General features: G+C 46.6%; 1 protein-coding gene across 1 annotated transcript; it reads right to left on the bottom strand.

Annotated features, from left to right (window-relative positions):
- Positions 1–208: 208 nt before the first annotated feature.
- Positions 209–27,227, bottom strand: C14H19orf18 (chromosome 14 C19orf18 homolog). Its single transcript, XM_074385817.1, has 5 exons — positions 11,505–27,227; positions 11,269–11,397; positions 10,666–10,792; positions 7,301–7,461; positions 209–3,159 (listed from the first exon to the last, which is right to left on the bottom strand). Exons 1-5 carry the CDS (start codon positions 11,623–11,625, stop codon positions 3,101–3,103), a joined length of 597 nt encoding a protein of 198 aa, XP_074241918.1. The 5' UTR covers positions 11,626–27,227; the 3' UTR covers positions 209–3,100.

The following is a 27,227-nucleotide window of genomic DNA, read 5'->3' as shown; positions in this document are numbered from 1 at the left end:
AATCCCAGCACTTTGGGAGGCCGAGGCGGGTGGATCACGAGGTCGAGAGATCGAGACCATCTTGGTCAACATAGTGAAACCCCGTCTCTACTAAAAATACAAAAAACTAGCTGGGCGTGGTGGCGCGTGCCTGTAATCCCAGCTACTCAGGAGGCTGAGGCAGGAGAATTGCCTGAACCCAGGAGGCGGAGGTTGCGGTGAGCCGAGATCGCGCCATTGCACTCCAGCCTGGGTAACGAGAGCGAAACTCCGTCTCAAAAAAAAAAAAAAAAAAAAAAAAGATAGTAATAAGTAAAACACACACACACAAAACCAAAAATTAGTGGGGTGAAGTGGTTAGGTGCATCTGTAGTCCCAGCTACTCAGTAAGTTGAGGTGGGAATATTGCTCAAACCTGGAAATTCGAGGCTGCAATGAGCTGTGACTATACCACTGCACTCCAGCCTGGGGAACAGAACAAGACGCTATCTCCAAAAAAAAAATTGTTATTATATCCTTAGGAGAGTAGATCTTAAATGTTCTCACCACACACACACACAAAAGATAACTACGTGAGGTGATGGATAGATGAATGAGCTGGTTTGTGGTAGTCATGTCATAGTCTACACATATTTCAAAACATCAAATTGTACATCATAAATATATTTAATTTTTATTAGTCAATTACACCTCAATAAATGTGGAAAAAATAATAGCCATTCTTAGGCTTTTTTTTTTTTTTTAGACAGAGTCTTGCTCTGTTATCCAGGCTGCATGGCGACGTCTTGGCTCACTGCAACCTCTGCCTCTTGGGTTCAAGCGATTCTCTGTCTCAGTTTCTGGAGTATCTGGGATTACAGGTGCCCACTACCACGCTCAGCTAACTTTTGTATTTTTAGTAGAAATGGGGTTTCATCATCTTGGCCAGACTGATCTTGAACTGACCTCGGTATCCACCTGCCTTGGCCTCCCAAAGTGCTGGGATTACAGGTGTAAGCCTCTGCATCCGGCCCTTTTTCTTTTCTTTTTTTTTCTGAGATGGAGTTTCGCTCTTGTTACCCAGGCTGGAGTGCAATGGCGCGATCTCGGCTCACCGCAACTTCCGCCTCCTGGTTTCAGGCAATTCTCCTGCCTCAGCCTCCTGAGTAGCTGGGATTATAGGCACGCGCCACCATGCCCAGCTAATTTTTTGTATTTTTAGTAGAGACGGGGTTTCACCATGTTGACCAGGTTGGTCTCGATCTCTCGACCTTGTGATCCACCCATCTCGGCCTCCCAAAGTGCTGGGATTACAGGCTTGAGCCACCGCGCCCGGCCCCCTTTTTCTTTTCTTTTTGAGATAAAGTCTGGCTCTCTTGCCTAGGCTGGAGGGCAGTGGCAGAATCTTGGCTCCCTGCAACCTCTGCTTCCTGGGTTCAAGACATCCTTTCTCACCTTAGCCTCTCAAGCAGCTGAGACTACAGGCGGATGCCTCTATGTCCAACTAAGTTTTGTATTTTTTGTGAGACAGGGTTTTGCTATGTTGCCAAGGCCGGTTTCAAACTCCTGAGCTCAAGCAATTCACCTGCCTCAGCTTCCTAAAGTGCTGAGATTACAGGCATGAGCCACTGTGCCTGGCCTCTAACATTTTCATTCCCCATAAAGAAACCTCATACCCACAAGCAGTCTTCCCCCTCTCAACTCTCCCAGCTCCTGGAATCACCAATCTATTTTCTGTATCTATGCAGTTGCCTATTCTGGGCATTCTGTAAAAACAGAATCACACAATATGTGTCTGGCTTCTTGCTCCTAGCACAATGTTTTCGAGTTTGTTCATATTGTAGCATGCATAAGTACTCCATTCTTTTTTGTTGCTGAAAAATATTTTAACTGTACAGATAGATCACATTTTGTTTATCCACTTATTGGTGGACATTTGGGTTGTTTCCACTTTTTGGCTCTTATAAATGCTGCTGCTGAGAACATTAGTGTGCAGGTTTTTGTGTGTATATGTGTTTTCACTTCTCTTGCATGTATACCTAGGAGTGGAATTGCTGGGCATATAGTAACACTATGTTAACTTTCTGAGGAACCATCAGATTGTTTTCCAAAGCAGCTGCACCATTTCACTCAATCTTGCCTCTGTGCATTCCCACAGCCCTTGGTGTCCCCTTGCTACTTCTGGCTGTGTTTGTTAGCTCCTTGCCTATAGGCCTGTTTCCCTCAAGAGAGCTGGAAGCTGACAGCAATGTGTGTATTTATTTTTTTCTGGAGATAGGGTCTCACTATGTTGTTCATGCTGGTCTTGAACTCCTGGATTCAAGCAATCCATCTGTCTCATGCTCCCAGAGTGTTGGGATTACTGGCATGAGCCATCGTGCCTGGCCTGAATGATTGTGTTTTTTCCCTCCTTCTCTTTCTTTCTTCCTTCCCTCCCCCGCCCCTTTTCCTTTCTTTCTTTGAGAGGGTCTCACTCTGTCAACTAAGCTGGAGTGCAGTGGCGCGATCTCGGCTCACTGCAATCCCGACTCCTGGTTTCAAGCAATTCTCCTGCCTCAGCCTCTGGAGTAACTGGGATTACAGGCGCCCACCACACCTGGCTAACAATGAGTGTGTTTGAATCCGGAGTCACATTTATTTCCACATCCTCAGTTTCCTAATGTGTATAACGTAGACAAGGTATGGAACTCACAGGTAATCTCACCAGGAAAGTTGTGCTTCATGAAAGCTTTCCCCTGGCATGGTCTAGAAGATAGCCTCCCAAAATTACTTGTGCATTATTTTTGGTCAGGAGCAAGAAAAGAAAATCCTGACAATTACTCTTTCACCCTTAACAAAGTTGGATTTTTTTTCTATTTTCCAATTAAGTTATAATTATTCATGAACCATGAGAGTCAATAAGCAAGAGTTGCTATATCATCTGGCTTTATTTTCTGGGATACACAACTGGTGCTTCTTTCATTGATGTCCTCTTCTACAAGACTCTCTGGGAGCAAGCCCTGCCACGTGCTCAGTCTCCCACTATGCTAAGTTCTTCCTCCGCTGCCTCAGCTAGCACCTCTGGCATCTGCATTCACAAGTCATCTACTGTCCATTATGTGTCCCATTCTTTGTTTTTTTGTTTGTTTTTTTTTCCTATTTCTCAGTTTCGCTCTTCACTCAGTTTCTTCTTAATATTTTTCCTGCTTTTTGATCTAATAACTAAAATGTAGAAATGATGTTACTGAGATAGTAATAAGTAGGGAATAAACATGGAGACAAAAGAGATGAAGAGAAAAGCCTGGAAAAATAGAGGTACCAATGGTGGAATTTTCAGGGGGTTCATAATTGTTATTTGTCTGATGAGGATGGTGAAAATCAAATTTTAAAATTATTTTTCCACATTGTGTATTCAAGTTGTATAAATGCCTGGTAAAAGGAGAATGTAGAAAGGTTATAATCCAATGAGGGAAAAAGACATTGGGAAAAATATTTTCTTTCCTTTTTTTTTTTTTTTTTTTTTTGAGATGGAGTCTCACTCTGTTGCCAGGCTGGAGTTCAGAGGCACGATCTCAGCTCACTGTCACTGCAACCTCCACCTTCTGGATTCAAGTGATTCTCCTGCCTCAACCTCCTGAGTAGCTGGGACTACAGGTGTCTGCCAACACACCTGGCTAATTTTTATATTTTTAGTAGAGGTTTCACCATGTTGGCCAGGATGGTCTCGATCTCTCGACCTCGTGATTCACTGCAGTGCAGAGGTGTGATCTTGGTTCACTGCAGCCTCAACTTCCTGGGCTCAGTCAATCCTCCCACCTCAACCTCCTCAGTTGCTGGGACTACAGGTGCACATCACTATGCCCGGCTTTTTTTTTTTTTTTTTTTTTTTTGAGATGGAGTCTCACTTTGTTGCCCAGGCTGGAGTGCAGTGGCACCATCTTGGTTCCCTGCAACCTCTGCCTCCTGGGTTCAAGCAATTCTTGTGCCTCAGTCACCCTAGCAGCTGGGATTACAGGCACGTGCCACCACATCTGGCTCAGTTTTGTATTTTTAGTAGAGACAGAGTCTCACCATGTTGGCCAGGCTGGTCTTGAACTCCTGACCTCAAGTGATCCGCCCACCTTGGCCTCCCAAAGTGTTGGGATTACAGGTGCAAGCCAGTGCGCCCAGTTAATTTTTGTATTTTGGGTAGAGACGGTTTTCTCCATGTATCCCAGGTTGGTCTTGAACTTCTGACCTCAAGTGATCCAACTGCCTCGGCCTCTCAAAGTACTGGGATTATAGGAGTGAGCCACCATGCCTGGCCTGGAAAAACATTTTCTACAGGTTATGACGAAGCTGTCTGCCTCAGTGAGCATCAGTGATCTCTCCTGCTCTGGACATTCTGCCTCTCTTTCTGGTTATGTCTGGAGTTTGGGGATTTTTTTTTTTTTTTTTGAGATGGAGTCTCACTCTGTCATCCAGGCTGGAGTGCAGTGGTACAATCTCAGCTGACTGCAACCTCTGCCTGCTGGGTTCAAGTAATTCTCCTGCCTCAGCCTCCTGAGTAGCTGGGATTATAGGCAAGTGCCACCATGCCTAGCTAATTTTTTTTGTATTTTTAGTAGAGATAGGGTTTTATTATGTTGTTCAGGCTGGTCTAGAACTCCTGACCTCGTGATCCGCTTGCCTCAGCCTCCAAAGGTGTTATGTCTGGAGTTTTTAGAGAGAACGTCCATGTGAGGGATGGTTAGTAAGACTCAATCAGATACTGAACTCTCCATAGGTTTCTCTCTAGATTTTTAAAAAACAGTTATCTGGCCGGCCATGGTGGCTCAAGCCTGTAATCCCAGCACTTTGGGAGGCCGAGGTGGGTGGATCACGAGGTCAAGAGATCGAGACCATCCTGGTCAACAAGGTGAAACCCCGTCTCTACTAAAAATACAAAAAAATTAGCTGGGCATGGTGGCGCGTGCCTGTAATCCCAGCTATTCAGGAGGCTGAGGCAGGAGAATTGCCTGAACCCAGGAGGCGGAGGTTGCGGTGAGCCAAGATGGCGCCATTGCACTCCAGCCTGGGTAACAAGAGCGAAACTCTGCCTCAAAAAAAAAAAAAAAAAAAAAAAAAAAAAAAAACAGTTATCCAAGAATCTCAGAACTTCTAGGCAGGGCTCAGTGGTTGACAACTGTAATCCCAGCACTTTGGGAGGTCAAGACAGGAAGATCTCTTGAGCCAAGGATTTTGAGACCAACCTGGGCAACATGGCGAAAACCATCTCTACTAAAAATACAAAAATTAGCTGGACGCAGTGGCTGGAAACTGTAATTCTATCACTTTGGGAGGCCAAGGCAGGCAGATCACTTGAGGTCAGGAGTTCAAGACCAACCTGGGCAACATGGTGAAAACCGTCTCTACCAAAAATACAAAAATTAGCTGGGTGCAGTGGGTCACACCTGTAATCCCAACATTTTGGGAGGCTGAGGCAGGTGGATCACTTGAGGTCAGGAGTTCAAGACCAGCCTGGCCAACATGGTGAGACCCTGTCTCTACTAAAAATACAAAACTGAGCCAGATGTGGTGGTACATGCCTGTAATCCCAGCTATTGGGGGTCTGAGGCACAAGAATTGCTTGAACCCAGGAGGCAGAGGTTGCAGGGAACCAAGATGGCGCCACTGCACTCCAGCCTGGGCAACAAAGTGAGACTCCATCTCAAAAAAAAAAAAAAAAAAAAATTAGCCGGGCATAGTGATGTGCACCTGTAGTCCCAGCAACTGAGGAGGTTGAGGTGGGAGGATTGACTGAGCCCAGGAAGTTGAGGCTGCAGTGAACCAAGATCACACCTCTGCACTCCAGCCTGGGTGACATAGCAAGACTCTATCTCAAAAAAAAAAAAAAAAAAAAAAAAGACTAGGAGCAGTGGCTCACACCTATAATCCTTACACTTTCGGAGGCTGAGGCAGGTGAATCAGTTGAGGTCAGGTGTTCAAGACCAGCTTAGCTAACTGGTCAAACCCCATGTCTACTACAAATACAAAAATTAGCCAGGAGTCATGGCTCATGCCTGTCATCCCAGCTTCTCGAGAGTCTGAGGCAGGAGAATCACCTGAACCCAGGCGGTGGAGGTTGCAGTGAGCTGAGATTTTGCCACTGCACTCTAGCCTGGGCAACATAGGGAGACTCTGTTTCAAAATACACACACACACACACACACACACACACACACACACACACACACAAATAAAAATAAACAAACAAACAAGAACTTCTATAAAATCAATTTTAAGGCCAGGTGAGGTGGGTGGCTCATGCCTGTAATCCCAGCACTTTGGGTGGCTGAGGCAGGTGGATCAACTGAGGTCAGGAGTTTGAGACCAGCCTGACCAGCATGGCGAAAACCTGTCTCTACTAAAAATATAAATAATTAGCTGGGTGTGGTGGCACATGCCTGTAGTCCCGGCTACCAGGGAGGCTGAGGCATGAGAATTGCTTGAACTCAGGAGGCAGAGGTTGTGGTAAGTCAAAATTACACCATGGCACTTCAGCCTGGGTGACAGAGCGAGACTCTGTATTAAAAAAAAAAATCAGTTTTTTTTGTTTTTGTTTTTGTTTTTTGAGACGGAGTTTCACTCTTGTTGCCCAGGCTGGAGTGCAATGGCGCGATCTCGGCTCACCGCAACCTCCGCCTCCTGGGTTCAGGCAATTCTCCTGCCTCAGCCTCCTGAGTAGCTGGGATTACAGGTACGTGCCACCATGCCCAGCTAATTTTTTGTATTTTTAGTAGAGACGGGGTTTCATCATGTTGACCAGGATGGTCTCGATCTCTTGACCTCGTGATCCACCCGCCTCGGCCTCCCAAAGTGCTGGGATTACAGGCTTGAGCCACCGTGCCCGGCCTAAAAATCAGTTTTAAATGAGCAATGTCACTCTCTTCTCACAAGGACAACAGAACATGTCTGTGGTGGGCATGGCATGCTGGGAACTTTTACCCTGGGGCAGTGGCCTCTATTTTGTGTGTCTGGATCCCATTTTCACATCAGATGGAGACAGATGGTTCAGGTGAAACATCTGCCTGTCTGTGTTCTGAATGCAGGATAACATCATGGTAATGAGTATGTTTAAGGGAAATGTTTTGTGCTGGGAAAAGTTTGTTTCCTGAACTCTGTTAGATCCATGGAATTGCCCTGCAAAAGGAGCTGAGGAACCCCACAGCTGTTTACCCATCTGTATGATTTGATGAGAAAAGTTCATGTCTCGAAGTGTGGCTGTGAATATTTGTCTCCTTTACTTCCAACTCTCTTAACTCCCACTTATCTTTCCCTTTGAAAACGAAGCCACTGTGGCCAGCCCGGCTTTCCTGTGAGTGGCTCTGACAGGTCACTCTACCTGAGTGGATGAACTTCTCCAGCTCCTTTTCATTCTCTGGAAGTAGGTGCCTCGACTCATCCTCATTCTCTGAGCCCTCTTCGTTGCCTCCTAATAATGGTATCTTGATGTTCTTATAAAGTGACTCAAGCCGCTGTCTTTCCTCAGCCTGTGCCAGCTGACTGGAGAATGGTAAATTAATTTAGAAGCACAGTTTTCATGGTGAATAATTCATTTCTTCATCATGCCACATTTTGACTGGAAAGGAGTTGCTTGTGGGGTGGGTACAGAAATAAGACTTTGAAACCAGACTAATCTGGTTAGATCTCAAACGTCTATATGGTCAGGCCTTTCCTATAGTAAGGTGTAACTCTGATCATCCCAAAGCATGGATCAAAGCCAGGACTAGAGATGAACAAGGCACTCACGTTGGGTTCAAAACTAAAGATGCTCCCAGCACTTTGGGAGGCCGAGGCGGGTGGATCACGAGGTCAAGAGATCGAGACCATCCTGGTCAACCTGGTGAAACCCCGTCTCTACTAAAGATACAAAAAATTAGCTGGGCATGGCGGCACGTGCCTGTAATCCCAGCTACTCAGGAGGCTGAGGCAGGAGAATTGCCTGAACCCAGGAGGCGGAGGTTGCGGTGAGCCGAGATGGCGCCATTGCACTCCAGCCTGGGTAACAAGAGCAAAACTCCGTCTCAAAAAAAAAAAAAAAAAAAAAAAAAAAAACTAAAGATGCTGACAAAAAATCTGTAATCAAGACAAATCATCTCTCTCTTTCTTTCTTTGAGATGGAGTCTCACTCTTGTTGTCCAGGCTGGAGTGCTGTGGCATGATCTTGGCTCACTGCAACCTCCGCTTCCTGGGTGCAAGCGATTCTCCTGCCTCAGGCTCCCAAGTAGCTGGGATTACAGGTGCGCGCCACCACGCCTGGCTAATTTTTTGCATTTTTAGTAGAGATGGGGTTTCTTTCAAAATCTACTTCTGAAAAAAATGAACCACTAAAAACTACATAAAACTTTACTTCTGAACAGGTGGTTTTTTGGTTTTTTTTTCTTTTGGTTTTGGCCTGAGGCTTTACTATAGCTTAGTGCTAATACGAATGTGAAAACAGTAAGAACTGACTAGCTCAACAACTCAATTGAACACTCAGTGTCCAGAAGATATGTTTTACTGAGTTGTCTTAGAAAACTTTATATTTATTAATATTTTTGTCTACAATAATGAAATTATACAGAAGCTACAGTAACATTTTTTTTTTTTTTTTGAGACAGGGTCTTGCTCTGTCTCCCAGGCTAGAGTGCAGTCGCACGATCTCAGATCACTGCAACCACCACCTCCTGGGCTCAAGCCATCCTCCCACCTCAGTCTCTTGAGTAGCTGGGACTACAGGTGCATGCCACCACACCTGGCTAATTTTTATATCTTTACAAATTTTTATATCAGACAGGGTTTCACCATGCTGCTCATGCTGATCTCAAATACCTGAGCTTAAGGGATCCACCCCCGCCTTGGCCTCCCAAAGTGTTGGGATTACAGGCGTGAGCCACTGCCTCCGGCCTATACAGTTACATAAATTAAGTTGATGTAGTGGACATAACCCACAAGCAAGCACGCAGGTTATGCTCTCATTACCAAAATTTTTCCCGTTACATTTAATCTCACTTTGCCTTCCTGTGACCTATCTAAGGTGGTCTTAACATAGCTATCCCAAAAAATAACCCACACATGGCAATATGGCTCCTGTTTTCATACTTAATTCTTTTTTTTTTTTTTTTTTTTTTGTGAGACGGAGTTTCGCTCTTGTTACCCAGGCTGGAGTGCAATGGCGCGATCTCGGCTCACCGCAACCTCCGCCCCCTGGGTTCAGGCAATTCTCCTGCCTCAGCCTCCTGAGTAGCTGGGATTACAGGCATGCGCCACCATGCCCAGCTAATTTTTTGTATTTTTAGTAGAGACGGGGTTTCACCATGTTGACCAGGATGGTCTCGATCTCTTGACCTTGTGATCCACCCGCCTCGGCCTCCCAAAGTGCTGGGATTACAGGCTTGAGCCACCGTGCCCGGCCATACTTAATTCTAATGAAGCCAGCAATCATGTACTTCTCAAGCTGTTTCTGGTAGGATAGAATGGAATCCTAGCATGGAATCATAAAGTAGGAGTCAGAGTCTGTTGGTTTGGTCAGAAGAGCATGAGGTCACAGTATGTCTCACCCTTTTCTACTGTGAATTTCAAAACGATTATATCACTTGAAAGAGCTTGACCTAAAGCTTTATTTGCGAAGATGGTGAGGTATCTTCCCCCAAAGCTGCTATTACCCCAGACTGCACTGACACATTTTAGCAAAAGACAGTGTGATCACTCTTTTCTGCGATGTACTATTGAGATTCCTTCCAACGTAGCAAGTTCATTTTATTTTCATTTATTTGAGACAGAGTTTTTGCTCGTCGCCCAGGTTGGAGTGAAATGGTGCGATTTCTGCCCACTGCAACCTTCACCTCCCAGGTTCAAGCAATTCTCCTGTCTCAGCCTCCTGAGTAGCTGAGATTACAGGCACCCGCCACCACGACCAGCTAATTTTTGTATTTTTAGTAGAGACGGGGTTTCACCATATTGGCCAGGCTGGTCTCAAACTCCTAACCTCAGGTCTCTCAGAGTGCTGGCATTACAGACGTGAGCCACATCACCTGGCCTCAAGTTCATTTTAAAATACCGAATTCTGGGGGAATGGTGGTTTATACCCATAATCCCAGCACTTTGGGAGGCCATGTTTGGGGGGGCTGGGAATGATGGCTCACACCCGTAATCACAGCATTTTGAGAGGCCAAAGTGGGTGGATGACTTGAGGCCAGGAGCTCACGACCAGCCTGGCAACATGGCAAAACCCAGTCCCTAGTAAAATACGAAATGTAAAATAAAATAAAATACTGAATTTTGGGAGGATGCCAGCATCTCATACCGTGTCTTTCAAACATTTTTGAACATGACTCCCAGTAAGAAATATATTTCACAACTGTGTGTCTCTGTGTGTGTGCCTGTCTCACGTGTGTGTTTGAAAAGTTTAAACATCAGCCTTTTACATTAATAATTTATGTTTTCTGATATTTTCTATTCTGCTGAATTGTATTCTGTCCTGTTTTCTTTTTCCTTCCTTCCTTCCTTCCTTTCTTCTCTCTCTCTCTCTATTTCTTTCTTTCTTTGTATCATGACCCAACGTGAGTACAATCCACATTTTGAAAACACTAATCTGGAAATTTGTATGCACTATAATGATTTAGCAATTATAAGAAATACCATCATCACCCTTTCACACTACATGATCGTCAGTTGACTTGTTATGTCTTACTTGAGGACAGTAGATGTCAGTAAGTGGATACTTACTATATCATACCGGATACTGCCATCCCACATATCAGGGCAACGCTGAAGGCTACGCCCGAAATTAAAATTACTTTAACAAGAGCAGGTCTATGCTGAATCATTGCTAAAAATGGAAAGAAAAGAAGTGCTCAAAAATTTTCATTTTAGCTATCTTTCAGTTAACATATTTGTCCTTACAGAGGGGAATAGAATTCAAAACCAGAAACACTTTTTTTTTTTTTGAGACAGAGTTTCGCTCTTGTTACCCAGGCTGGAGTGCAATGGCGCGATCTCAGCTCACCGCAACCTCCGCCTCCTGGGTTCAGGCAACTCTCCTGCCTCAGCCTCCTAAGTAGCTGGGATTACACGCACGCGCCACCACGCCCAGCTAGTTTTTTTTTGTATTTTTAGTAGAGACGGGGTTTCACTATGTTGACCAGGATGGTCTCGATCTCTCGCCCTCGTGATCCACCCGCCTCGGCCTCCCAAAGTGCTGGGATTACAGGCTTGAGCCACCGCGCCCGGCCCAATTATACTATATTTTATGGATCTTTCTACCAGCACGCACATAGTACACATTCATATGGCAGACAAAAGGACTCCAGGCTATGATTCTCACTTCACTGAATGGGAAATTCAATGACTCACCCATCGATCTGGAGGCAGCCCCTTGAATCCCAGATAATTGGGTTTTACGAAAGAACACTTTGGGTTCTTTGGTGATGTTTCTGGGTGGTTGTGACTGTTTATTGCCTTGAAAAGAAAACTTTTTGAGGTGAATTGTAATTACTCTTTTTAAATTTCCCCTGAAACAGCTTTTCAATTCTCCTGAGTCAAGTAAAACCAATGGTTGAAGCTACCTGGTAAGCCTGTTATGTTTCCAGCTGGATGGAGTCCATCTGCATCCACCAAGCATAAATGAAGTGGGCATTCCATTAAAAACAAAAAGAAAAAGAGGAAACCACTCTGAACCTTGTCCATCACTCACAAATTGTCCGTATTTTATCCTATGGATGAAGGAAATACTTAGCTACAGTCCAGCATTTGCCCTGTATTTATCTGAGGAACCAGGAAGTTCTGCTCCTTTCAGAATGTTTGGGCAGTGACCCGGAGCCATCAGTGTGAGGTCAGTCCTTGCTGTGGAAATGGAGTTCCTTCACGGAACCAGGCTGACCAATGGGGAGACTTCAGTGTAAGTGGGCAGTGCTTGCAGATGTAGGCATGGATGAGACCAGGTCCCTGCCTGCAGTGTGCAGATTAGTGAGGAGGCAGAAAGAACTCAATTATAGTCAGCCCTCTGTATGCATAGTTTCCCATCGGTGATTTCCACCAACTTCACTTGGAAGATGGTCAAGAAAAAGGGGCCAGGAACGATGGTGCACGCCTGTAATCCCAACACTTTAGCAGTTCAAGGTGGGAAGACTACTTGAGGCCAGGAGTTTAAGACCAGCCTGGCCAACACAGCAAAAGTCCATCTCTACTAAAAATACAAAAATTAGCTGGGCATGGTGGTGCATACCTGTAGTTCCACGTACTTGGGAGTCTGAGGCATGAGAATCACTTGAACCCAAGAGGTGGAGGTTGCTGTGAGCTGAGATCGCACCCCTGCACTCCAGCCTGGTGACACAGTGAGAATCTGTCTGAAAAAAAAAAAAAAAAAAAGGCCGGGTGCAGTGGCTCACGCCTATAGTTCCAGTACTTTGGGAGGCCAAAGTGGGTGAATCACTTGAGGTAAAGAATTTGAGACTAGCCTGGCCAACACGGTAAAACCCTGTCTCTACTAAAAATATAAAAATTAGCCAGGTGTGGTGGCACGCACCTGTGGTCCCAGCTATTCAGAAGGCTGACGCAGAAGAATTGCTTGAACCCAGGAAGTAGGGACTGCAGTGAACTGAGATCGCACCACTGCACTCTATCCTGGGTGACAAACCGAGACACTGTTTCCAAAAAAGAAAAAAGAAAATGTTCAGAAAAAAAATTCATTTGTGATAACGTACATTATTTCTTGTTATTAGGCATCATAAGTAATCCCGAGATATTTAAAGTATGATGGAAGATGTACATAATTATATGCAAATACAACATGTATCAGGGACTTGAGCATCTGTGGATTCTGGTATCCATGGGAGGCCCTGGAACCCAGTCCCCATGGATACGAGGGATGATTGTAAAACACCAACAGGATGGGCGCAGTGCCTGTTATCTCAGCACGTTGGGAGGCTGAGGCGGGAGGATCAACTTGAACTCAGGAATTCGAGGCTGCAGTGACCCATGATCATGCCACTGCCCTACAGCCTAGGCAACAAGAAATAGGATGTTGACTGGGCATGGTCGCTCATGCCTGTAATTCCAGTGCTTTGGGAGGCCGAGATGGGAGGAAGGCTTGAACCCAGGAGTTTGAGACCAGCCTGAGTGACATGGTGAAACTCTGTCTCTACAAAAAATATTTTATTATTTATTTGTTTATTTTGAGATGGAGTCTTCCTCTGTCGCCCAGGCTAAAGTGCAGTGGCATGATCTTGGCTCACTGCAGCCTCTGCCTCCTGAATTCCAGCGATTCTCCTGCCTTGGTCTCCCAGGTAGCTGGGATTACAGGCAAATGCCACGATGCCTGGCTAGTTTTTGTTTTTTTAGCAGAGATGGGGTTTCGCCATGTTGGCCAGGGCTGGTCAAGATCTCATGACCAGGTGATCCACCTGCCTGCTAGGATTATAGGCGTAAGCCACTGTGCCCGGCCTTCTAAAAATATTTTTTTCAAAAATTAGCTGGATGTAGTGGCATGTACCTGTAGTCCCAGCTCCTTGGGATCCAGGTGGGAGGATTGCTTGAGACCAGGAGTCCAAGGCTGTAGTGAGCTGTGATTGCACCACTGCACTCCAGCCTGGATGACAGAGTGAGACCTTGTCTCTTAAAAAATAAATAAATAAATAATTTGACATAATTGATTAATATAAATTTTTTTATATATTAGGCAGCTCATGTCAGAAAATAGAATGCTGAGAATCTTCTGGTCCAGTGGCTTCTCTACCCACCTATGTGTTGGTTTTCTATTTCTGCCTAGCAAATTATCACAAGCCTCAGCAGTCTAAGCCACACCCATTTATTAGTTCACATTTTCCGAAGTCCTTGATTCCCTACTAAAATCAAGGTGTTGCCAGACGCTTTGGGAAGCCGAGGCAGGCCGATCACCTGAGTTCAGGAGTCTGAGACCAGCCTGACCAACATGGAGAAACCTCATCTCTACTAAAAATACAAAATTAGCCAATCCCACCTACTCAGGAGGCTGTGGTGGGAGAATCACTTGAACTTGAGAGGCAAAGGTTGCCGTGGGCTGAGATAGCATCATTGCACTCCAGCCTGGGAAACAACAGCAAAACTCCATCTCAAAATAAATAAATAATAAGATCAAGGTATTGGCTGAGACTAACTATTGCTTGTTCCTCGTTCAATTACTGTTTGACTGGAGATGTACACAGAGTATTTTGTTGTTCAAATAGGATTGTATAAATACCTGAGTAGCTGTGTTAAGCTGCTGGTATAATTGGCTGAACGTGGAATGAGTTCACTGGCTTCTCTAGCTACGTCTATTCTGGAGACACAGCAGGTATAAAATTGTGAAAGTATTTATTTATGAGACAGTCTCGCTCAGTTGCCCAGGCTGGAGTGCAGTGCTACATGATCCTGGCTCACTGCAACCTTTGCCTCCCGGTTCAAGCCATTCTCTATGCCTCAGCTTCCCAAGCAGTTGGGACTACAGGCACATCTGGCTAATTTTTGTATTTTTCATAGAGACGGGGTTTCGCCATGTTGGCCAGCCTGGTCTTGAAATCCCGACCTCAAGTGATCTGGCCACCTTGGCCTCCCAAAGTGCTGAGAACAGAGGTGTAAACCCCACTCCCAGTCTGTGCGAGTCTTTTTTTTTTTTTGAGATAGAGTGTCGCCCAGGCTGGAGTGCAGCGGCCCAATCTTGGCTCACTGCAACCTCCGCCTCCTAGGTTCAAGCAATTCTCCTGCCTTAGCCTCCCAAGTAGCTGTGATTACAGTCGCCTGCCACCAGCCCAGCCAATTTTTGCATTTTTTGTACAGACAGGGTTTCGCCACACTGGCCAGGCATCTCAAACTCCTGACCTCAGGCAATCTGCCCGCCTCTGTCTCCCAAAGTGCTGGGATTATAGGCAGGAGCCACCAAGCCTGACAGTGAAAGTCTTTAGAATTGAGCAGATGCTCTGACTGGCTCCTCCATCCAGACCATTTCAGCTTTCATTTGTCATTTACTAAGAAATTTTATACCTCCTAGGAGATAAAAGTTAAATTGTAGATATTTGAGAGTAATGTAGATAATGCCTGTCCATATAAATCAAAATTGTGTCTGGTGGAATGCATTCATTAATGTCTTGTGGACATACAGAAACAAACTGGCCATATGGAAAATGACCAGTTTTCCCAGATTTGTGTCCATTTCTTTTTAATTTTCTTGTAGAGGGAGGGTCTCATTCTGTCATCCAGGCTGGGGTGGTGCAAATATGGCTCACTATGGCCTCTAACTCCTGGACTTAAGTGATCCTTTCATCTCAGCCTCCCAAAGCGCTGGGACCAAAGGTGTTAGCCACTGCGCTTGTCCATCGAGTCCATTTCTAAGTTCACCTGAGCATTCCTCTAAAAAAGACTCCATGACCAAACTTCAGTCACACTTGTCTTCTAGACTAGGCCTTATTGCTATCCGTGGCCTACTGAGCTCATTTTTAGCAAGAAGCAAGCTAAAGCCAGTTTAGCAGAATCCTTCCCCGACCCTTAACATCCAGTTCAGTTCCTTTTCACCCATCCTTGGTAGATAACCATATTTCTTTTGGAGTTTTCTGTCCTCTCCCTCACCCTGCCTGTGTACAAAAACCCCCAAACATCCCTCCTGCATTCAGAGTTCAACCACTCCCCTTTTGCTATAGCCTTGAATAAAGTCTTCCTTCCCATGTCAAAGAAGTGTCTGGGTGCAATTTCTCTTTGACACCTCATCAGATCTTAAGTGTGTGGAACTTGGAGTTAATCTCAGAACTGTTTGTAGTAGCTTAACAGATTCAGTTTCTATGTTGTTTACATGAGTATACACTACAAAAATACATTTTTGTACCTCCAGTCAGTTTGTGCATATCTAGAACATGTCTGAAAAGGTAACTAATAATCTCACAAAATGTAACATAGAGGGTTCTAAAATCTAGAAATAATTTTTTTTTTTTTGAGACAGAGTTTTGTTCTGTCATCCAGGCTGCAGTGCAGTGGCACAATCTTGGCTCACTGCAACATCCGCCTCCCAGGTTCAAGCGGTTCTCCTGCCTCAGCCTCCCAAGTAGCTGGGATTACAGGTGCGTACCACCATGCCCAGCTAAGTTTTTTTGCAATTTTTTATTTTTTAGTAGAGATGGGGTTTCTCTATGTTGGCCAGGCTAGTCTTGAACTCCTGGCCGCAAGTGAGGGGCCCGCCTCAGCCTCCCAAAGTGCTGGGATTACAGGCATCATCCACCACACCTGGTCTAAAATTTTTTTTTGTAGAGACAGTGTCTTATTATGTTGCTCAGGCTGGTCTCAAATGCCTGGGCTCAAACGACCTTCCCGTCTGGCCTCCCTGAGTGCTGATATTACAGATGTGAGCCATCATGCCTAGTCCTACCAGGCTTACTTCTGATTTTTTTTTTTTTTTTTTGAGACGGAGTTTCGCTCTTGTTACCCAGGCTGGAGTGCAGTGGCGCGATCTCGGCTCACCGCAACCTCCGCCTCCTGGGTTCAGGCAATTCTCCTGCCTCAGCCTCCTGAGTAGCTGAGATTACAGGCACGTGCCACCATGCCCAGCTAATTTTTTGTATTTTTAGTAGAGACGGGGTTTCACCATGTTGACCGGGATGGTCTCGATCTCTCGACCTCGTGATCCACCCGCCTCGGCCTCCCAAAGTGCTGGGATTACAGGCTTGAGCCACCGCGCCCGGCCGCTTACTTCTGATTAAACCCGGTTCCCGGATGCTGCTAAGAGTTCTATCTTATCTATGGTTCCTTGCATGTGAGTAGGTGCTCTCCACAAATCCTGCCCTTAAGCACTTGCCCTACACCTCCCACTGAAGCACGTGTACACTCTTCCTGTAGGGGGTGATCCCGGAAGTGCGGCGGCAGGAGCCAGAAGTCTCAGCCTATTTCCATATAAATAATGAAGAAGAAAGTAACTAGAAATATAACCATAGTAGTTATTATTCATATGTGATCTTAGTTATTCATAAGTGATCCTAATTCTTTTACTAATGCCTCTATGGTCGGAAGCGTGAACCTGGGGTGACACTGTGAAAGAAATGACCCTCGGCCGGGCACGGTGGCTCATGCCTGTAATCCAAGCACTTTGGAGGCCAAGGCGGGCAGATCACCTGAGGTCAGGAGTTCAAGATCAGCCTGACCAACATGGTGAAATCCCGTCTTTAAACAAAATTTAAAAAAAAAATGGCCCTCAGGCAAGCCCTCTGACACGCCCACTTAAGGGCTACTGAAGAGTCCCTTGGCTGTGCGGCAGCGCGAGTGCTTTTAAAGTGCCTGCTGTTTAGCCAGCTAGGGAAGGAGACGTCCAAAATGGCCGAGACATCTCCTTCCTCAGGGGAGTTAGGAGAAAACTCTACTCCTCCAAGCTCTTGAGGTAGGCCTGACGCTGTCAGGTAGGCCTGCAGACATCCAGGGGCTTAAATGTCTCTATGTGATGCTGTGCTTCAGTTGTCACATTCTGTGTCCATTCTCATGTTCTACTTCTGCACCTGGTTCCTTTTTTCTTAGAAGAGACAATCAGTAAAAGTAATACAAATCTTAATGTCTTTGTTCTTAACAAGTATGGAAAACTGCTGACGCATTATGCTCCTTCCCTCATCTCGGCTATTAGAAATTCCCAAGTCCCTACCTGTATGACGCGTGATGTACTTGAACCTATCACTGCCACACCCTATCTACCCTGCCTCCAGTCGCCGACCACGAATGCCACGCTCTACCTAACCTGCCCCCAGCTTTGTGCTCAATAAAAGTCAGAGTGTCCAGGCATTCAGGGCCACTGCTGGACTCTGCGCTTTGGTCGGCAGTGGACCCCTGGGCCCAAACTCTCTTTTCTCGATCTCTGTGTCTTGTGTCTTTTATTTCTACAGTTTCTGGTCTCCACACAGCAGAGAGGGGCTCATAGGACCCTGTAGGGCTGGACCCTACATCTCCCTACAGTGTAGAAGCCCTGGTTCTGGGATCCATCAACTTGTCTTGCCTCCACCTGAGATGTAGCTTCTGTTCATAAGTCCCTGCTAAATGTTTCTTTCTGAGAAACTGGGTTTGTCAGGTTTCCTCAGACTTTGGGGGTAGGTTTGCATAGACCAGCTCATCTTGGACCAGCTCACCTTGGACCAGGGTGCAACATGGGAACCAGTCGAGCCCTGGTCCCGCCATCCAGAGCACAGAGTGGGTAACTGAGGAGCTGCCTCAGCTGTGCTGCAAACTTGCCACACCGTCACCTGGACAAGGAACTGCGGCCCTCAGCCTGACCCTCAAGATTTACTCAAAGAGGGATTATTCCCACTGTTGCTCCTTCTGCAGTCCTACATGGCCAGTCATAAAGGTTCCCAGCCATTAAGGGTGCTTGACTATTATCAAAACCTTGGCGCTTGTCAGGTGCAGTGGCTCATGCCTGTAATCCCTACACTTTGGGAGGCTGAGACGGGAGGATCACTTGAGCCCAGGAGGTTGATGCTGCAGTGAATGTCACTGCACTCCAGCTCAGCCGCAGAGTGAGACTATGTCTCAATTTTCTTTTAATTAAAAAAAAAAAAAAAACCTCAGTGCTCAAGTTACCCCACTGAGGCTCTAATACCCAAATGATAGATACCTAAAGGGTGCCCAGTGGCTATTTCTCTGTGATGGTTCTGGTCAACACGTTTAATTCAGTATCTATGCTAGTCAGTCACAGCCTCAGTTTGCCTTTACCTTTGAAGGAACCCAGTGTACACTTATCTGGTTGGTATGGGCTATTTAAATGGCCCAGTCCTCACCCATAATTTGTGCCACCAGGACCTGGGCCCAGTTCCCATTAAGGCTTATGGAGGTGGGCTTTGCACATATGGTATTCTGATATTGGGCCTCAAGGAGGCAGTCAGAGAGGACTTCCTCATACGTACACTCTGTCTCCAGGAACAGGGGTTGAGTCATGGGCCTCTAGAATCCACAGCTCAGAAACCTTGGTGGCATTCTTGGGGAACAATCTGTTTCTTTTTTTTTTTTTTTTTGCCATCCTTAATTTCTTCATTCATAAACTTTGCTTAAAGACTAAAATTCCCAATTCCTTATAAAAATATATCCTTGCCCTCAGCCACTGGCACTGACTGGTATTTCCCAATGGATAAGAGGAATGAGGGGTGAGGTGTATGGTCAGCCACACACTTGGTCACACAACCGTCCAGCCGCTGTTTCACCTGAAGCTCCCTACTCCCAGCGTCTATTGAATCTTTGGCTTTGTTGTTGTAATGCATGGCGCACCTGGCCAGGCAGTCCTGGAACTTCTCCAATTCACTGGTGACCAAAGCCTGGGCTTGTACCAGAGGCACATGGCAGCGCTCAATGCACTGGTGCACCTGCTACATGGAGGCCTGGCTGTCCTCACAGCCGCTGGCGCTGCACCAGAGCGTAAGATCCTGCATCTTCTGAATGTTCACTCTCTCTACTCTTCACCGTGGAGTCCACTGTGAACCGCACCTGCAGCTACTGCAGCTCTGCCATGGCAACCCTGCACTGCACCACGCTGCGTGGCACAGTCACCCACGTGGGATCAGCACATGGGCCCGCCTCCTCACCGCCCTGTTTTTCTTTTTTTGGGAGACAAGAGCCTTGCTCTGTTGCCCAGGCTGGCGTGCGGTGGCTCACTGTAACCTCTGCCTCCCAGGTTCAAGCTTTTCTCCTGCCTCAGCCTCCCGAGTAACTGGGACTACAGGTGCAAGTCACCATACCCAGCTAATTTTTGTATTTTCAGTAGAGATGGGGTTTTGCCATGTTGAGCAGTGAACTCCTGATCTCAAGGGATCTGCCTGCCTTGACCTCCCAAAATGTTGAACTTACAGGCATGAGCCACCGTGCCCAGCCTATAGTCTGGTTTTCTTTCTTTTTTTTTTTTTTTGAGATGGAGTTTCGCTCTTGTTACCCAGGCTGGAGTGCAATGGCGCGATCTCGGCTCACCGCAACCTCCGCCTCCTGGGCTCAGGCAATTCTCCTGCCTCAGCCTCCTAAGTAGCTGGGATTATAGGCACACGCCACCATGCCCAGCTAATTTTTTTTTTTTTGCACCTTTTAGTAGAGACGGGATTTCACCATGTTGACCAGGATGGTCTCGATCTCTCGACCTCGTGATCCACCCGCCTCGGCCTCCCAAAGTGCTGGGATTACAGGCTTGAGCCACCGCGCCCGGCTAGTCTGGTTTTCTTATGGCCACTAAGTCCCTGTCACATGTAAACATCACCGTTCACAGTTCAGCCCCCTCAGACACATCCTCGGTCTCAACACCTGCTAGGCTCTTCATGTTCTGGCAGCACCACCAGCTGCCCTTCTACCAAGGCACTTGTGAGCCCCCACTCTCCCTGGGGCCCCACCAGCAGGCATGGGATGAGCTTAGCGGGCTACACAGAGCCAGGCCTCTGGTGCCCTTGGGACAGACCTGAGACCAGAGGCATTGACCACCCCTGAATACCCTCCCAGGCCCTCTGCACTGAGTGCAGCCATGAATGGCACCCAGAAGGCCTCTGACCCTGAGGCTGCTGTCAATATTAGCTGCCTACCAGTCCTTGACAGAATCTGAGGCTCTGCCTCAGCACCCAGATTCCCCTCCTGGGTGAAGAATCCCTTCCAGTAGCAGCTCAGCTCAGCCAAGGAACCTCCCTGCTCATATGGAAACAGCCTCTCCTGGCACAGGTGAATCCTGACAAGGTGCAGGAGGGTATGGCTTCCCCAGCTCAGGGAACACCTTGCACAGGGCCTGGGAGACCTTGGCAATGGTGCCTCCACTGCATCTACCTCTGGCAAAACAGGGAGTCCCTTGGAATTAATTATGAATTTATAATTCATTAAAGTTAAGAGTTTTTCATTTTTATGACAAGAGCATATGTGAGATCCAAGCTTCTCCACCTTGACCACCAACTTTTGCTGCTTATGTTTCTCTTTTGTTGTGGTGTGGTTTTCTTTGTTTATCCTACGTGAGTTCTGCTGAGCTTTTTTTTTTTTTTTTTTTTTTTTGAGACAGCGTCTCACTGTGTTGCCTAGGCTGGGGTGCAGTGGCGCGATCTTGGCTCACTGAAACCTCCGCCTCCTGGGTTCAAGTGATTCTCATGCTTCAGCCTCCTGAGTAGCTGAGATTACAGGCATGTGCCACCACACTCGGCTAATTTTTGTATTTTTAGTAGTGATGAGGTTTCACCATGTTGGCCAGGCTGGTCTTGAACTCCTGGGTTCAAGTGATCTGCCTGCCGCGGCCTCCCAAAGTGCTGGGAATATAGGCATAAGTCACTGCGCCCAGCCTCTGCTGAGCTTTTGAATCTGCAGTTTGGAGTGTCTCATCACTTCCCTCCGCAAGGGCCTCACCCCCATCTAGATGCAACCCTGTGCCTGGACACCTACAACAGCCTCACAGTCTTCCTGCCCATACAGTTGCTTCCACCAGCCTTTCCGCACAGCAGCCAGAGGATTCTCTATCCCTCCTGGTTGACACTGTTCAGTGGCTCCTGGGGCCATGGAATGCCCCGATCCAGCTTAGGCTCTGTTTGGGGCAGCTCCACAGACCCAGCGAGGGGTCAGTCTCCTGAAATGGATTCTGGCCAGACCCAGAACCAGGGTTCTGAGCCAACCTCTGCCAGACAGAAAACAAAACTGAGCTTAGGTAAGGCACAGTGGGAGGAAGACATGACAGCAGGAACAACTTTCCAACCGTAAGATCTGCAAGTGCCTGAAAGGTCAGGCAGAAAGGTATCCGAGGAGCAAACAAGACTAGGAAGGCAGGATTGTGGGGCAGAAGGCGCCTGAGTCAGGTGACTCTAGAGCGGGCTGCTGTAGTCTGACCTAGGTGGTGACCTAGGTGGTGAGTCAAAGATCAGAGGTCTGTGATAGGGGAGAAGTGTAAGAAGCCTGGTCAAGTCAAGGTCAATAGGCATCTTGTCCTGATTGATGGCTATGGACACAGTCTAGCTAATTTGTCATTTATGAAACAACAACCAGAAATTTGGAGAGTCTGTGTCTGGCCTTATTCTAGGTAAGAAAAAGGGTGGGGTGGTCCCTGTGAGTCTTATCTGTCATCGGGAAGGTGGCACTTTGCAGTAAGATATTCTCCAACATAAAAGTCTGGGTTACTTCCTAATTGTTGGTTTTCCAGTAGCAGGGGGAAATGTCCAATACTCTCCTCTCTCACATCTCTTTTTAGTCCTGAAGCACTGTGAGGGGATCCTGGGGCTACTCCTCTCAGCCACATGCAGCTTGAACTAACACGTCCTCCTCCTGCGGGGTCATCATAGCTTGAGGCCAGGTTTGGGTCTCCAGCAGCCTTGCCTGGGCCCTGCCCAAGGTGGACCCAAAATAACTCCAAGCCTAGCTGGCTTTCCTTGCCTGTATAGAGTAACTCTGTCAGGACCAATGGTCAAACCACAGCCTGTACAAGATGTCTGCTCCCATGATGACAAGAGTCTCCAAAGCACTGGCTGAAAATAGAGATTTATGGCTCCGTGGAACTAGGTTGGGGCCAGGGATCTGTGTTTTTAAGAAGCCCCAGGGTGATGTTTAGGATGAGGAGTTTGGGAAGCATGGACAAGCTTGCTGACTTCTGGCTAAAAAACCTGAACAGGTTCCTTGCAATTCAGTCTCCAATTCTCCACAGGGACCCTCCCTCTTGCGGTACAAATCTCTTTCCAGACTCCTCCCCACCCCCAGAGACCCTGCCGTGTGTGCAGGTGCTTCCTACTTTGTGCTGTCCTATCCCCCTGCAGAGAAGCCTTGTCCCTCTGCAGGGTTGGTGCCAGGGCAGGCAGAGCAGCTTCTTCAGGGTCCGCCAGGATGTCCCTAACTCCATGGCCCATGGGCTCTGTGCTGCTGGGGACCTCAGACCCACCCTCATTCCCTTCCCTCCCTCCTCTGTCCAACAAGCTCAATTCTCTGAATTTGACTTTCTCAGATTTATTTCACGGAACTGACTGACAACCTGATCCCTACCCTATTTGACTGCCTACAATGGCAAACCCCTTCTCCCTGGGGCCCATCTCACAACCTCAATGAAAACTGGCAGACACAAAAAGCCTTGTAACAGAACAGCCACAGCAGCCATATTCATAATAGCTAAGAACTGCAAACAAGCTAATGTCAATCAGCAGGTGAACAGAATCACTAATTGGCTCATTCACATAATGAAATGCTACTCAGTAAAAGAAGAATAGCAAAGCACCGATACATGCTACACTTTGCTACAACATGGATGAGACTTAAAAAATACTTGGGAGCAAAAGAAGCCAGGATCCACATGCAAAAGGCAGCATATGGATAGAATACTGTGATTCTATGTAGATGAAACTCTTTGAAAAGACAATTCTAATGCATGGTGTCAGACAGCAGACAGCTGGTTTCCCAGAGCTAAGATTGAAACTGCCTTCACGAAAGGATGGCAGTGAGAGAAATCCGACATGACTCTACCATCTTTCCAGCCTCACAGCTTGGTGGTCTTTGCTCATTCCTGGGCATGGACCAAGCTAACTTTGGGAGAATTTTAGTTTATAGTTTAAATAATAGTCCTTCCCCAAAACTAAACTATTCTTATAAAACTAATGAAAGGACATCAAATTAGGAGGATAAGGGCCTGAATTCTACTTAATTACCAGTCATTATTCCAGAGGTCATAAGATTTGCAACTTCCTCTCTTACTAGTGTAGAACCTAAGATGGGCCTTTTGAGATGTCTTTTCAGGTTTTTGCATTTCTAACAACTGGATGGCCCCACCTGGACATGCCAACTAGTCCTGTGGCTCCCTATCCAAGAACTGACTCAGCACAAGGAAACAGCTTTGATTCCCTATAATTTCATCTCCAACCCAACCAACCAACATGCCCCCTACTCTGCCTCCCTGCCCACCAAACTATCTTTCAAACTATCTTTGAAAAATCCCTAGGTTCTGAGCTTTCAGGGAGATTGAGTAATAACTCCATCTCCTGCATAGTGTGGCCAGCCTTGTGTCAATTAAACTTTCTTTACTGCAATGCCTCAGTCTCGGTGAGTTGATTTTGTTTGCACAGTGGGCAAGAAGAATCTAATGGGCAGTTATAGGAGGGTGAGGATGAACTGCCTAGAGACATGAGGGAATATTCTGAAGAGGAAGAAATGTTCTATTTGACTGCAGTGATGATTACAAGGGTATATATGTTTTTTAAAACTCATCAAACTGTAGCCTTAAAACTATAACCTTAAATACTAGTGGTGTTTAAAGCCTGGATGAGACCACTAAGAAAGTGTAAAAAAATAAGAAATGAGTATCCTGACATTAAGAAATAAGAAGCTGGGTGCGGTGGCTCATGCCTGTAATCCCAGCACTTTGGGAGGTCAAGATGGGCAGATTACTTGAGGTCAAAAGTTCAAGTCCATCCTGGCCAACATGGTGAGACTCTAGCTCTACTAAAAATACAAAAATTAGCCAGGTATGTTTTTGCACACCTGCAATCCCAGCTACTTGGGAGGCTGAGGCAGGAGAATCACTTAAAACCAAGAGGTGGAGGTTGCAGTGAGCCGATATTGCGCCACTGCACTCCAGCCTGGGCAATAAAGTGAGACTCTGAGACTCTGTCTCAAAAAAAAAAAAAAAAAAAAAAATAGAGAGGGGCCTGGCACAGTGGCTCATGACTGGATTCCCAATACTTTGGGAGGCTGAGGTGGGCGGATGACTTGAGGTCAAGAGTTCAAGACCAGCCTAGTCAACATGGTGAAACCCCATTACTGCTAAAAATACAAAAATTAGGAGGGCGTGGTGGTGGGTGCCTAATCCCAGCAATTTGGGAGGCTGAGACAGGAGAATCGCTTGAACCTGGGAGGTAGAGATTGGAGTGTGTCAAGATCACATCAGTGCATTCCAGCCTGGATGACAGAGCAAGGCATCGTTTCAAATAAATAAATAAATAAATAAAGTGTGGTGGCTCACACTTGTAACCCCAGCACTTTGGAAGGCTGAGGCGGGTGGATCACCTGAGCTCAGGAGTTCAAGACCAGCCTGACCAACATGGAGAAACCCCGTCTCTACTAATAATACAAAATTATCTGGGTGTGGTGATGCCTGCCTATAATCCCAGCTACTTGGGAGGCTGAGGCAGGAGAATCACTTGAACCTGGGAGGTGGAGGTTGCATGAGCCAAGATTGCGCTACTGTACTTCAGCTTGGGTGACAGAGCAAGGCATAGTTTTGTTTTTTTTTTGTTTTGTTTTTTTTCTTTTTTGTGGAGAACGGGGTCTCGCTATATTGCCCAGGCAGGTCTCAAACTCCTGGGCTCAAGCTATCCTCCCGCCTCTGCCTCCCTAAGAGCTGGGATTACAGGCGTGAGCCACAGCGCCCGGCCGCAAGGCATAGTTTTTAAAAATAAATAAATAAATAAATAAATAAAAAGGAACAAGGGAGGGGAGAAGGAAACAGCAAAGGGGCCCTGAAATGAAGGCCAAAGAGGCAGAAGGAAACACAGACATCCTGAAAGCCCAGTGAACATGTTTCTAAGAGGAAGTAATCCACTGGCTAAAATGATGCTGATAACATCAAGGAAGAAGAAAACTGAGATTCAACTTCTGCATCTAGCAGTGCGGTCACGTGGCAGGAAGGTCAGTTTGAAGTGGGCTCAAGGAAGAATGGAAAGGAAGAAGAGAAAGCAACAATAGACAAGTCAAGAAATTTTGCTAACATGAAGCAGAGAAATAATACAGGAGTTAGATGTAGTATTGAGTTTTGTTTTGGAAGCATGTTTGCACGTTGATAGGAATCATCTAGTATATTGAGAAAAACTGATGATATACAAAACAGGGAGACTTGCTGGGGCAATGCCCTGAAGTATTGGAGGGGGACAGGCTTGGTACATAGGCCCAGCCACTCATATAAAAAAAATGGAATTGCAGTAGGGGATAGGGAAGGCAGAGGGATGTTATGAAGGCCTCCACTGACTACTTCTACTTTCTCAGGGAAACAGAAACCAAAATCATCTGCTGAGATTTGGCATGAAGGAAGATTCAGGCAGGAGATTATTGAAACCTAGGTATTAAATAGTCAACTAGCTCAGGAAGGGATGCTTGCAACAGTCTAGTGGAGGGGCTTATCACGGGTGGAATGGTTTTAGGGATAGCAATGGAAATGACTGGCTGGGGGAGGGTGCAGGGCAAAACTATCAGCAGAGAAAAGGCTGAAGTTTAACAGTGAAGTAAGGACATCAGAAAATCAACTTCATGGACATTGGAATCAGGAAGTATCACGACAGGGATAGTTTTAGATGCAGTGAGGCAGGAGCTGAAATCTTCGAGATACACCAATGGTGACCTGCTGGTAGATGGCTGCAGCTAGGAGAAGCAGTGGTGATCACCTAGAGACCTGAGTCAGTGCTCACTTTGAGAGAAGAGACAGAGAAGAGTCTGAAAGCAGTGAATAAGAAAAGTGGGGCCAGCCATGGTGGCTCACACCTGTAATCCTAGCACATTGGGAGGCCAAGTTGGGCAGATGGCTTGAGCACAAGAGTTTGAGACCCTGCCTCTAAAAAATTACAAAAACTGGCCGGGCGCGGTGGCTCAAGCCTGTAATCCCAGCACTTTGGGAGGCCGAGGCGGGTAGATCACGAGGTCAAGAGATCGAGACCATCCTGGTCAACATGGTGAAACCCCGCCTCTACTAAAAATACAAAAAAATTAACTGGGCATGGTGGCACGTGCCTGTAATCCCAGCTACTCAGGAGGCTGAGGCAGGAGAATTCCCTGAGCCCAGGAGGCGGAGGTTGCCATGAGCCGAGATCGCGCCATTGCACTCCAGCCTGGGTAACAAGAGCGAAACTCCGTCTCAAAAAAAAAAAAAAAAAAAAAAATTACAAAAACTAGGCCAGGTGTGGTGGTTCACACCTGTAATCCCAGCACTTTGGGAGACTGAGGTGGGCAAATCACAAGGTGAGGAGTTCGAGACCATCATGATCAACATGATGAAACCTTATCTCTACTAAAAATACAAAAATTAGCTGGGCATGGTGGCGCACGCCTGAAGTCCCAGCTACTCGGGAGCCTGAGGCAGGAGAATCACTTGAACCAGGGAGTCAGAGATTGTAGTGAGCCAAAATAGCGCCACTGCAGTCCAGCCTGGTGACAGAACAAGACTCCGTCTCAAAAACAAAAACAAAAACAAAAAAAACTAGGTAGGCATAGTGGTGTGTACCTGTAGTCCCAGCTACTCGAGAGGCTGTGGTGGGAAGATCACTTGAGCCCATGAGGCACAGGTTGCAATGAGCCAAAATCGTGCCACTGTACTCCAGCCTGGGCAACAGAGTGAGACTCTTGTCTCAAAAAAAAAAAAA

This window comes from Saimiri boliviensis, chromosome 14 (assembly GCF_048565385.1).
Source record: "Saimiri boliviensis isolate mSaiBol1 chromosome 14, mSaiBol1.pri, whole genome shotgun sequence".
Classification (NCBI taxonomy): domain Eukaryota; kingdom Metazoa; phylum Chordata; class Mammalia; order Primates; family Cebidae; genus Saimiri; species Saimiri boliviensis.
The sequence above is the reverse complement of the archived record's forward strand: the minus strand, read 5'-3'. Positions and strand labels throughout refer to the sequence as shown.